Genomic DNA, 12040 nt, shown 5'->3' on the forward strand with positions numbered 1-12040 from the left:
GACTTAAAATTTAACTACATATCATGGACATTTTTGTAAGTCATTAAACATTCAGCTATATCATTTAATAGCTATATAGCATTCAATAATTTATGTAAGCCTTTATTATCAGAACATCTAGTGTGTTTCCAATTTTTCGCTGTTATAAAGAATACTGTAGGGGCTTCCCTGGTGGCGCAGTGGTTGAGAATCCGCCTGCCAATGCAGGGGACACCGGTTCGAGCCCTGGTCTGGGAAGATCCCACATGCAACTAGGCCCGTGAGCCACAATTACTGAGCCTGCGCGTCTGGAGCCTGTGCTCCGCAACAAGAGTAGGCCGCGATAGTGAGAGGCCTGCGCACCGCAATGAAGAGTGGCCCCCGCTTGCTGCAACTAGAGAAAGCCCTTGCACAGAAACGAAGACCCAACACAGCCATAAATAAATAAATAAATAAATAAATAAATAAATAAATAAATAAATAAATAAATAAATAAATAAATAAATAAATAAATAAATAAATAAATAAAATAAAGGAATTCCTTTAAAAAAAATTTAAAAAAAAAGAATACTGTAATGAACAACCTTGATGCTAAAATTTTATGCACAACCCTTCTTAAAAGGGTTGATAAGTATATGGGACTTTTTTTAATGGAAGTTTTAATGAAGATACATAAAGTAGAGCCCCTCTACATGCTCATCACTCATCTTCAACACTGTAAACACATGGCCCATCTTGTTTCTGCTGTGCCCTATCCAATCCTGATTATTTTGAAGAAAATCCCAATTATTTCATTTCTTCATAAATAACTAAGTATTTATTTCTAAAAGATAAAGACTCCAAAAAATTCAACATGTAGGTTAAGTCTTTTCATGTTATAACTAAAATGTTCTCCAAAAAACGTACTATTTTATGTACCAAGTATATGAAAGTTCCCATTGTTCCTCAACCTCTCCAGCACTGTTTTGTTTTTATACTTCGTCAAATTCAATCTTAAAAAAATTGTTCGTTTTCATTCCTTTGATTAAAGATGTGGTTAAAATTTCTTTCATATGCTTATCATTTTTTTTGTGTGTGAAATACCTGTTTATATTTTTGATTGTTAAAAAAATCAAAAATCATTTCTTCTTTGTATACCATTTTTCCTATGTTAAGAATCAACCCAGTATTTTAAAATGTAAAAATGTAAAGATTGCTTATATAACCTCATTTTAAAGTCCATTTCAAAAGGAAATAACTTACTTATCACATAGAATTATGCAGTGGCCAAGTCTGATCATAATTAGCCAGCAATATCTATTGAGCACTTAGAGGAGTCTGAGGTGTAGGTTCCATTTGGTAGAGAAAAAAGAAATAGGTTCTCTGGTCTCTTTCTGTTGGGGCTCTGAAAACTAGTAAATACATATGAAAAAAAAAATAACTTAATACTTAATCGAATTTAACGGTGTTCCAAGTAGATAGGAGCAAGTCTTAATCTAATTTTCAGATTTTTTCTTTGTACAAGATGGACAATTTGTGGATCATTCACAGAAGAATTCCTGTTAAACATACCATACTCAATTAAGTGACTGGAAAGTATCATGAATTTAAAGGTCATTTTGAATTGCATTTTCTTGAGTTAATCTTTCTGCCACCAGGGGTCAGTCCTGCATCAAGACCTTCTCCAGGAACTCCTACAAGTCCCAGCAACCTCACCAGTGGTCTGAAAACACCTGCACCTGCCACGACAACATCTCATAACCCTCTAGCAAATATCCTCTCGAAGGTGGAGATCACCCCAGAGAGCATTCTGTCTGCTCTTTCCAAAACCCAGACACAGTCAGCCCCTGCACTGCAAGGTAAACTGACATGCGCTAGAGGGACTTGAATTGTGAATGTTTGTCTCTGGCTTAATCCTGGATTCCATTTCTGAGGAATCCAAAGCTATGAAATATATAATACAGTTAATTCATTATTCTCTTTATCATGTACAAACTGACATTTATAGAATTCTGAAATGTCAAAGCTGAAGGAGACTTTAAATATCCTCTAGTCCGATACCCTCCTCAGGTGAGGAAATTAACACTCAGTGAGGTGATGTGACCTGCTTAAGATCACACATCTGTCTGTTCAATGAAGAGCTGAGACTAAAAGCCAGATTTCTTGACTGGAGTCCAGTATTCTTTCACTTACACCATGTATCCCAACCTCTTAGTATAAGTTAGTACATGTTGAGGTTTACACATTTTAATGTTAACTGAAGCTAAAGACAGTAAGAAAGATCAATCTACTATCAGAACTCTTATGAGACATGATTATCTCTTTTTTTTATGTCCTAATGTTTTATAGAGGCCTCTACAGATATCATACCTTTTTGTATTTTCTGCCTAGCTATTATCGCTACCTTATTTGAACCTCTCTCTTCAGCTTTGCTAAGTATCTTGTTTTGTGCTAAAACTGTCTGCTTCTAACATTTTTTCATAAAGCTTACCTTGCTCTTTGTTCTCAGACCCTCCAGATACCAACCTCAGTATAATTATGCAGTGAATTACAGCTTCAATACAGTGACTTACTCTTTATCAATAGTTCTCAACCAGGAGCCTCCAGGGGACATTTGGCAATGTCTGAAGACTTTTTTGTTGGTCACAGCAGGGATCGGGGTGGGGGTGCTGTACCTCTAGGGGGTGGAAGCCAGGGATGCTGCTTAACCTTACAATGCATAGGACAGTCCCAACAACAAAGAAGTATCCCACCCAAATGTCAGTGGTGCTGAGATCCTGCTTTATGTGAATAGAGAGCAGCAGTACAGGTATCTGTTAATTTTCTTATTTCCTAAACTGTTCTGTAAGTGGATCCGCCAGGCACTGTATTATAGTGAGCTTTGTCTTACCATGTAAGAGAATTTTGTTACACATAACTAAATACTATGAAATAGTAATCCACAGCTCTACATATTGGAACCAGCAAAAGAATTAATGATGGTGCTACAGTGCATCTCATACTACTGATTTCAGGGATAATTAGTTTGAGAGATTGGCATGTTTATATGATTTCTCCCTTCCACTCCCTCTTCTATCACCATCCTATAGTTACAGTAAAAATTTTGAAGTCACTTGTATTTTAACTTCTTATATAGATACAATACTTAGATCTTAAAGAAGAAGCTTTTTCTTTCAGCAGATTGTTACAATAGTGTCATGTGGACCTTCTCATCAGGCAACATTTGAACAGAACTAGGTGTGTTATGACAAAATGAAAAGTGGGAATCTCAGGAAACAAGTTTTGTGGAATAACAGGGCAGTTTATCACCTTTCAGTTCCTTGTGGAAAGTGGAATTCTCTTTGCCTTTTAAAAGAACTGTGTCCGGCAACTTAAATAGATAATTTCTTCAAAGACCATAAAGGAAATCTCTTAGAACTTTGCTCTGAATGTGTCACCCATAGCCCTTATTGACTGATTTTCAGCACAAAAGAATGACTTCAGTAGGCAGAGGCCATAGACTATGGTTTAAGATTGAAGAAAAGCAATATTTAGCGGTAAGAGACTATTTCACCTATTACCAGAAATCTGAGTAGTATCTTTGTTAAGAAGATGGTCTTCTGAAGAATTTATTTCACAACAGCTGAAAGATAATAACTGAAATACCTTTTTCAAATCATGATATTATCATATCTCACTTTCCAGTGCTTGAAGACTTCTGGTTTTGGTAGGAGCAGTTACTACTAAGAATTAAATCAAACTGTTAGGAAGGGGAAATTTATATAGCCAGGGACCTTTTTGGAAATGAAACATGGATTTTTTTTTTTTTTCAGGAGGATAATAACTGAAATAAACAATGTTTCAATTATTTGGATATTATCAAACACTGGATAATAATAAAAGCCATGCATCATTATTTAGAAGTTGATGGCATTTGAAAATGTTGCAAGGATGGAGCAACCTTAAAATTCTTAAGACCTTAAATCTCTTAGCAAATAAGGATAAATATTGAAATTTTGAAGAAACATTAATTGAAGTATCATATGAAATATTTTCCTTCAATCATTTTGAAGGAACAGTTTTAGTGTATGACTAAAAGCTATAAATTCAGGTGAAGTATACATAAACTTTTCATTTGTGATCAGAAATTGAGGAAAATTTCCAAAATGTGATTGAATTTAAAGGACCTTCTGTTATCTCTTTATCAAGTACTTTTCCAAGCATTTTTCTGCAAGAGCAGTTTGCTTTGGTGAACTTCAGTCTTCTTTGCCCCAAAGAATTCTTTCTCGGTGCTTCTGAGAAGGTTTTGTCAGTGAGTGGGGTTGAATCTCATCAGTGTCAGCCTGAATAATCCTTGAATTTTCCAAGCTATAAGAAGGGGATTGTATGTTTTCTTGTGAAAGAATCAGTGCCCCAGTGGTCTAGCTGTATAAGCTTTGTGGTGTATGTTTGTATATTTATTATTGCTACATTTTACAACTAAAATTTTTACAACCAAAGCTTTGTTTCCCCAAAGATAACACCAGTGCGGCAAGAGATGCTCCTTGAAAAAAGCGTCCCAGTTCAAATAAATTCCTGCAATTTGCATATTGCTGTCTCTCTCCTGAGAATAACAGTGTAGGTTAACTTGTTAGAGACAGTTGTGGAGGTTGGAAAGGAAGGATAGGGCAGAATATCTATTTGCATTTAGAGAAACGGTTCCACAGACCAAACATTAAGAAATACTGGCTTAAAGTGTTATTTTAAAAGTAATTTTGCACCCTTTCTTTTCCTGCTTTGTCTTGTTTAAGCTGTGAATGATTCTGACACTAAAATCTCCCCCATCCTGTTGCCTTTTATTTTGCCATGTTGGACTTGTTTCATGACTACTAGAAACATTTCAGTAATTTGCTCTTCTTATATTGATAAATAGGTCCAGTGTTTTCTATGACATTTAGCCATTACTTGTTTGGTCTGGATTCCCTTTGATCTCATATTTTAATGTCTATCTAGTTCCGACTGGAATGAATGAGAATATCTAATTAGCCTACATTGTTTTCATTGGAAGGTAGGGAGTTCTTTTTAACTCCTCTAATCTTTGTTTCTACAGGCCTGTCATCTTTACTTCAGAGTGTTACTGGGAACCCAGTTCCATCCAGCGAAGCTGCATCCCAGAGCACTTCAGCTTCCCCTGCCAACACCACAGTCTCTAGCATAAAAGGAAGAAATCTGCCCTCCAATACCCAATCCTTTATTCCGAAAAGCTTCAGCTATTCCCCTAATTCATCAACTTCTGAAGTCTCTTCAACATCAGCCAGCAAGGCCTCAATTGGGCAAAGCCCAGGGCTCCCGAGCTCTACTTTCAAGCTACCATCAAACACTTTGGGGTTTACAGGTACCCACAATACTAGCCCTGCTGCCCCACCTACTGAAGTTGCCATGTGCCAATCTTCAGAGATCTCCAAGCCAAAGCTGGAGTCAGAGTCCACCTCCCCAAGCCTGGAAATGAAGATCCACAACTTCTTAAAAGGTAATCCTGGTTTCAGTGGCTTAAACTTAAACATCCCAATCCTGAGCAGTTTGGGATCCAGTGCCCCAGCAGAAAGCCATCCCTCAGACTTCCAGCGTGGCCCTACTAGCACATCAATCGACAACATTGATGGAACCCCTGTGCGGGATGAACGGAGTGGGACACCCACCCAGGATGAGATGATGGACAAGCCCACATCCAGCAGTGTAGATACCATGTCCCTGCTTTCTAAGATCATTAGCCCTGGTTCCTCAACACCCAGCAGTACAAGATCACCACCCCCTGGGAGAGAGGAAAGCTACCCCCGAGAGCTCTCCAATTCTGTATCTACATATCGACCCTTTGGCCTGGGCAGTGAATCACCCTATAAGCAGCCTTCTGATGGAATGGAGAGACCATCTTCCCTGATGGACTCTTCACAGGAGAAATTCTATCCAGATACTTCTTTCCAGGAAGATGAAGATTACCGAGATTTTGAGTATTCAGGGCCTCCACCCTCTGCCATGATGAACCTAGAGAAGAAACCAGCCAAATCTATCCTGAAATCAAGCAAGCTTTCTGATACCACCGAGTACCAGCCCATCTTATCCAGTTATAGTCACAGGGGCCAAGAATTTGGGGTAAAGTCTGCCTTCCCTCCATCTGTAAGGGCCCTCCTGGACTCTAGTGAGAACTGTGACCGTCTCTCGTCTTCCCCTGGGCTCTTTGGTGCCTTCAGCATAAGAGGGAATGAACCTGGGTCTGACCGGTCACCATCACCGAGTAAGAATGATTCATTTTTCACCCCTGACTCCAACCACAATAGCTTGTCTCAGTCTACCACTGGGCATCTCAGTTTGCCACAGAAGCAGTACCCAGACTCTCCTCACCCAGTTCCACATCGTTCCCTTTTCTCTCCGCAGAATACCCTTGCTGCTCCCACGGGCCACCCACCCACGTCAGGCGTGGAGAAAGTCCTGGCCTCCACCATTTCCACCACATCGACGATTGAGTTTAAGAATATGCTTAAAAATGCCTCACGAAAGCCCTCAGATGATAAACATTTTGGCCAGGCCCCCAGCAAGGGCACTTCAAGTGATGGTGTCAGTCTCTCAAACCTCTCCCAGCCCAGCTTGACAGCCACTGATCAGCAGCAACAAGAAGAGCACTACCGCATAGAGACCCGAGTCTCCTCCTCCTGCTTAGACTTGCCTGATAGTACGGAAGAAAAGGGGGCCCCTATAGAAACCTTGGGTTATCATAATGCATCCAATAGGAGGATGTCAGGGGAGCCAATACAGACTGTAGAGTCCATCCGAGTTCCTGGGAAGGGAAATAGAGGACATGGGCGTGAGGCTTCAAGGGTGGGTTGGTTTGATCTGAGCACCTCAGGCAGCTCCTTTGACAATGGCCCCTCAAGTGCCTCTGAGTTGGCATCCCTTGGGGGTGGGGGCAGCGGAGGCCTCACTGGCTTTAAAACAGCACCATACAAAGAACGAGCACCCCAATTTCAGGAAAGTGTCGGCAGCTTTCGTTCCAACAGTTTCAACTCAACATTTGAGCATCATCTCCCCCCGTCCCCGTTGGAACATGGGACACCCTTCCAGAGAGAGCCAGTGGGGCCATCATCTGCCCCACCTGCCCCTCCTAAGGATCATGGTGGTATCTTCTCTCGAGATGCACCCACTCATCTACCCTCTGTGGATCTTTCGAACCCCTTCACAAAGGAGGCAGCCCTGGCCCATGCTGCCCCACCTCCTCCTGGAGAGCACAGCGGAGTTCCTTTCCCCACCCCACCCCCTCCTCCACCCCCTGGGGAACATAGCAGCAGTGGCGGGAGTGGCGTCCCTTTTTCTACTCCTCCTCCTCCTCCACCTCCTGTTGACCACTCTGGGGTTGTACCCTTCCCAACCCCACCACTGGCAGAGCACGGAGTGGCGGGGGCTGTGGCAGTATTTCCCAAGGACCATAGTTCCCTCCTTCAAGGGACCCTGGCTGATCATTTTGGGGTGCTCCCAGGGCCCAGGGACCATGGGGGCCCCACCCAACGGGACCTCAACGGCCCTGGCCTTAGCCGTGTACGTGAGAGCCTGAGCCTACCCTCCCTTTCTCTGGAGCACTTGGGCCCAGGCCATGGAGGAGGAGGTGGGGGAGGCAGCAGCAACAGCAGCGGCCCCCCCTTGGGTCCCTCACACAGAGACGCCATCAACCGGAGTGGTATGATCTTGCGGAGTCCCCGGCCAGACTTCCGGCCTAGGGAACCTTTTCTCAGCAGAGACCCTTTTCACAGTTTAAAGAGACCCAGGCCACCTTTCGCTAGGGGCCCTCCGTTCTTTGCACCAAAACGCCCATTCTTCCCTCCCAGGTACTGATGGAAACTAAGGGAAAGGCATTTTGAACAGTCTAGAGAGAATTGGAAGTAGGAGTTTGGTTTATTATTGTTGTTTTTGTTTGTTTTCCCTCCTTTGATTTATTTTTTCTTTTTTTTATTATGACAGAGGACCTCCCTTCCAAATTAAAAAGTCCCATGTGCATATGCTCACATTTCACTATTCCATCCAGTCCTGCCTCCCACTGCACTTACACCCACCTTCTCCAAGTTGTTTGTATTTTAAGGGGGTGGGGGGCAAAGAAACACAACCAAAGCCACTTCATTTGGCTGGGGGTTTGAGGGGTGGGGAGGAAAACAGCTCTTATCTTACCCCATCTATGGAAGAGTATTATTACATTTGAAATAAAACTTCCATCAGTACAGATAATAATGTGCAATGTTGGGATGTTATTTTGGGCTTGGCATGTCAAAAGTAGTCAGTGGAAGGATTCCTGTCCCCTTCTCTCTCCAGCTCTGTTACTGCTGTAACCAGTGTGGGGCTCTTCCCTGTATGCTCTGTGGCCTGCTGACAGCCAGGAGATGTTGCAGGGGAGAAATGCGGGAGACCTTGGACCTGTCAAGTTGTTTTGTTCTGCTTTGTTTTGTTTTTAAAGGCATGTTGCAGTTGAGTTCTTTACCTCTCTCCTAAAATCTAAAGCTTTTTTTTTCTTCTTTTTTTTCCTCTTCTAAAGTACTATCAGGCAGTAACTTTGAGGAGATACGGACCTCATTTTATCCTAGTAAAAAATTTTCCTCTTTATACTTGGAGTGAAAGAAAGGGGACTGGATATAATTTAAAGGTTAAAATAAGGAGTAGCTACAATATTGAGAGCTAGAGAAAGGAACTGTTAAATGGTGTGTTGTGACCTGCCCATTTGTCATAAACAAGGAAACATTTCTGAGGTAGTTTCACACATCTTGCACCAAACTCTTGCTTCCTGCTTTTCTTTCTTGACTTTTTCCTCCCTCAGTTTTCATTTCTGCTTTAGCCAGAAAGAGAGTCACTACAGTTGACAATTGATATGAAGGTGTAACTGAAATGTTATCAAATATTATCCCTGTATTTTTTAATAAGAAGTAGACATTTTTACCATGGTGCCTCCCTAACGTAAGTGACATTTGTTGGTAGTTTTCAGCAAAAGTTAACTACAAGGGAAAAGGAAATGTTTGTCTTTATCTTTCTTTTCCCCTTGACCTAGTCCTGTATTCACCCCTCTTCTTGGTATTTCAAAGGAGGAAGTTCAGTAGCATCTTTCTTTATATTATACCTCTTTAGATCTGTCTTAGTGACCAGTGGATATTATTATTTGTATCTTTACAGAGAAACAGGAGGACCTGATAAATTCAAATTTACCCCACTCTACAGATCGCAGCCTGTCACATTTCAAGGCTCAATCCTTAACCTCACCTCCCACTCTCAATAGAAAATAATGTTTCTGCCCTTAGTCATTTTCCACGAGAAAGGAGTGCTTTTCTTGTCCCTGAACTGAAAGGCTTCTTATTTGTATTTCTACAACTAGTACTGGGAAAAAGACAATCACTGCATTCTGAGTGTTCATGTCTTTTTATCTAGGGACACTGAAAGGCAAATGTTGCTTTACTACTATTTTTTATTTAGTGTGTTACCCCAAGGTACACACTGGTCATCTCCAGCCAGATGAGTAAAAGAAAAGGAAATTCTAGCAAGTTCTATATTTTCTTCCAAGTTAGTATAGGAGTAACCGTAGGAAGTATGGGGATTGCTTTGGATTCCTCCAGCGAAATATTAAAGATGGGAGAGAGTGGGTAGTGTAGTGACAGAAGATTATTTGTCTCAGAATAAACTTGCTTTTCAGATAAAGAGCGTTTCAGATAAAGAGCAGCTTAAACCAGGTGTGCATCATAGTTGGGGAGTTTTTGTGTAATTTATTCCATATTATTTATTTGGGCTCGCCATGTTTTCTTTGGTTAGGATCCTGCAAGTCATTCATCTTCCTAATGCATTTCTGGTTTTAAGCCAACTGTTCTTTCTTTCTTTGACCTTCTCAAGCCTCTCTGCCCTGTAGCTCTCCCCCCCCCAAAAATGCATGATACCATGACCTTGTAAGTGGGGTGGGGTATATAGTGTAGCAAAGCAAAGAAACAGTACAGTTATATTGAGTCCTAAGACATTTGTTTAGAGAAAAGTATAAGAGAGTGTGAGGGTGGGGGTGGGGGGAGGGAAAGGGAGAGTTCTCTCTGACTCGAAACTGAGATAGGTTTTTTTTTTCCTTTGCAGGAAAGTGGGATTTTTTTTTAATTCTAGAATAAAAGAATGTGAATTCTTTTTGCTGCTCTCGTTTAAGCTAAAAGTAGTGTTTACTTGAAAAGGCTCTCTGACCATTTGATTTTATCAGAAAATGCGGGGTTGTCAGGACAGTGGCTTCCTGAATGTTGGGGCAGGGCTGTTGTCCTCAGAAGCATGATAGCTAATCCATGAAAGAAGGACCTTGTTGTACAGTTTAGAAGATGGACTTTTAAGGGTTGGTTTTTTGGTGGAGTGTTTTTTGTTTTTTTTTTTTAAGCCACAAAATCCTCAATGCATTTGTTTCAAGATGGAAGTGAGGATTTGTATGTGACTTGTCAGCTGTTGTTAACTTTAAGGAAATCTGTCTACAGCAGTAAATGAAGACAACAATGTATATATGTGATATAGTGAAACAAAAAAGACAATTCTGGTATTCATAACATGAAACAAAGGGGTTTTATTCTTTCTGTGTCTGTGATTTAAAACTCCGTGCTCTGACTTTTGTATTTCAACCTGAGTTTAAAAAATAAACAAGATTTTTTTAAAGAAAGCATAGCATAGTGTATCTTGGCAAGGACATGATTCATATGCAAGCAGAATATGTGAAGTTGTTACTAACGTCCTTGGTGCTCACTGTAAAATCACAGACAGAGAATCAGTGGGTGGGGGTCATGAATACACTGGTACCACTTAAAACACAGTGATACAGTATCAGAAATTGAGTCCTTAAGTATTTTGTAAGAGTTACTCTTCAGTCAGCTTAGATGAAACCTCTCTCCCTGCTCCCCTCCGCCCTCCCAAAAGTTGAGGATAACTAGAATTTGGTTTGTTTCCAGGGAAGGTAAAATGATAAGAGAATAGGCCTTTTATCCTTTCCTATCCCAGGAATACAATGTTTGTGATATATATGGTACAGCAAACCTATCTAGATAATGTGAATATGCTAAACTTCTAATTGCAAAATATTCACTATCAATCTTGAAGTTACTGGTTCATGCAGAATTAAGCTTCAGCTGTTATTGTTTTGAAGCCGCTGTAAATTACTGCTTTTTCCCCTTTTTTCTTCCCCTCCTCCCCCTCCCCCCTTTTTTCGAATGGGCTGGGGTGCCTGTTAAGATTAAAATTAGATATGTTGGATTGATATTCTCACGTGTTCAGTGTGGAAAACAAAACAAGTACATGCTTTAGAGGCAACAACAATGAAATCCTTTTGAAATGTGTATTAATATCATTTAATAAAATAACTAGCTCTAAAGGTTTGACATTTTTCTTTGAGATCTGGGGCTTTGACCAAGGGCCCCTGGCTTCTCTGGTGAGTGCAAATAGGAGGGAACTTCTCCAGGAGTTGAAACTGCTGCTTTGTGGAACAGGCCTATGGTTGGAAAGACCTAAATTTTCTTCAGCAAAGACCCTACATGACTGTCCAGGGCTGAAGGTGAAACCAGCTACAGAATGCAGGAAGAAAAGCCTGGATATATCTCTGAAGATACAGTTGTATTGGCTTTTGGTCTAAGAGTGCATGGAGGGTAGAGGGGCTGGTGTGTGTGCCTGCACGGTTCTAAGGCAAACACAGATGCCACAGACCACCCGTCTCATCCCTTCCTTGTGACCACTTGCCCTTTCCTCTCTTCCAGCCATTCCTCTTTTTTTTAATCTCTTTGCCCCCAAAATTATGTTTTTGTTTTCCTGTTTAATAAAGTATGGTTTCCTTTGTTGTGTGGTTGACTTTTCCCCTCTCGCACTGATCTTGTCCAGCTGTCGTCCCCTTTGACTTCTGCACTCAGTGTCACTGAAGGCAGTCTGAGCCTCTTGAGATCTTTATGGCCTTGTGGTTTTCTCTTTGATCCTTTACGAAATTCAATTTTGAAAGGGATGTTGGGTGGGGTGAGATCAAGATGTTCAGGGAATGGTTGGTAATGAAGGCATACTGTATGGATGGTAGCTTGCGTTATGTCTTCAAAAAGTTGTACAGTTGTGA

At 41.0% G+C, this 12040-nt stretch overlaps 1 protein-coding gene across 8 annotated transcripts in view; it reads left to right on the top strand.

Annotated features, from left to right (window-relative positions):
* RPRD2 (regulation of nuclear pre-mRNA domain containing 2) overlaps window positions 1–12040 on the top strand; it is a 91230-nt gene that overhangs the window by 74641 nt on the left and 4549 nt on the right. For 2 of the 8 annotated variants that reach the window (XM_068540704.1, XM_068540702.1), the window contains 3 exons: window positions 1617–1817; window positions 5027–6208; window positions 6349–6519. In XM_068540704.1, the coding sequence (XP_068396805.1) occupies window positions 1617–1817; window positions 5027–6208; window positions 6349–6437 (1472 nt within the window). In that variant the 3' untranslated portion in view covers window positions 6438–6519. Of the gene's footprint in view, window positions 1–1616; window positions 1818–5026; window positions 9967–12040 lie in introns of those variants that run through there. The other 6 variants (XM_068540706.1, XM_068540705.1, XM_068540699.1 and 3 more) reach the window with 3 other exon arrangements.

This window comes from Eschrichtius robustus, chromosome 3, assembly GCF_028021215.1.
Source record: "Eschrichtius robustus isolate mEscRob2 chromosome 3, mEscRob2.pri, whole genome shotgun sequence".
Lineage (NCBI taxonomy): Eukaryota > Metazoa > Chordata > Mammalia > Artiodactyla > Eschrichtiidae > Eschrichtius > Eschrichtius robustus.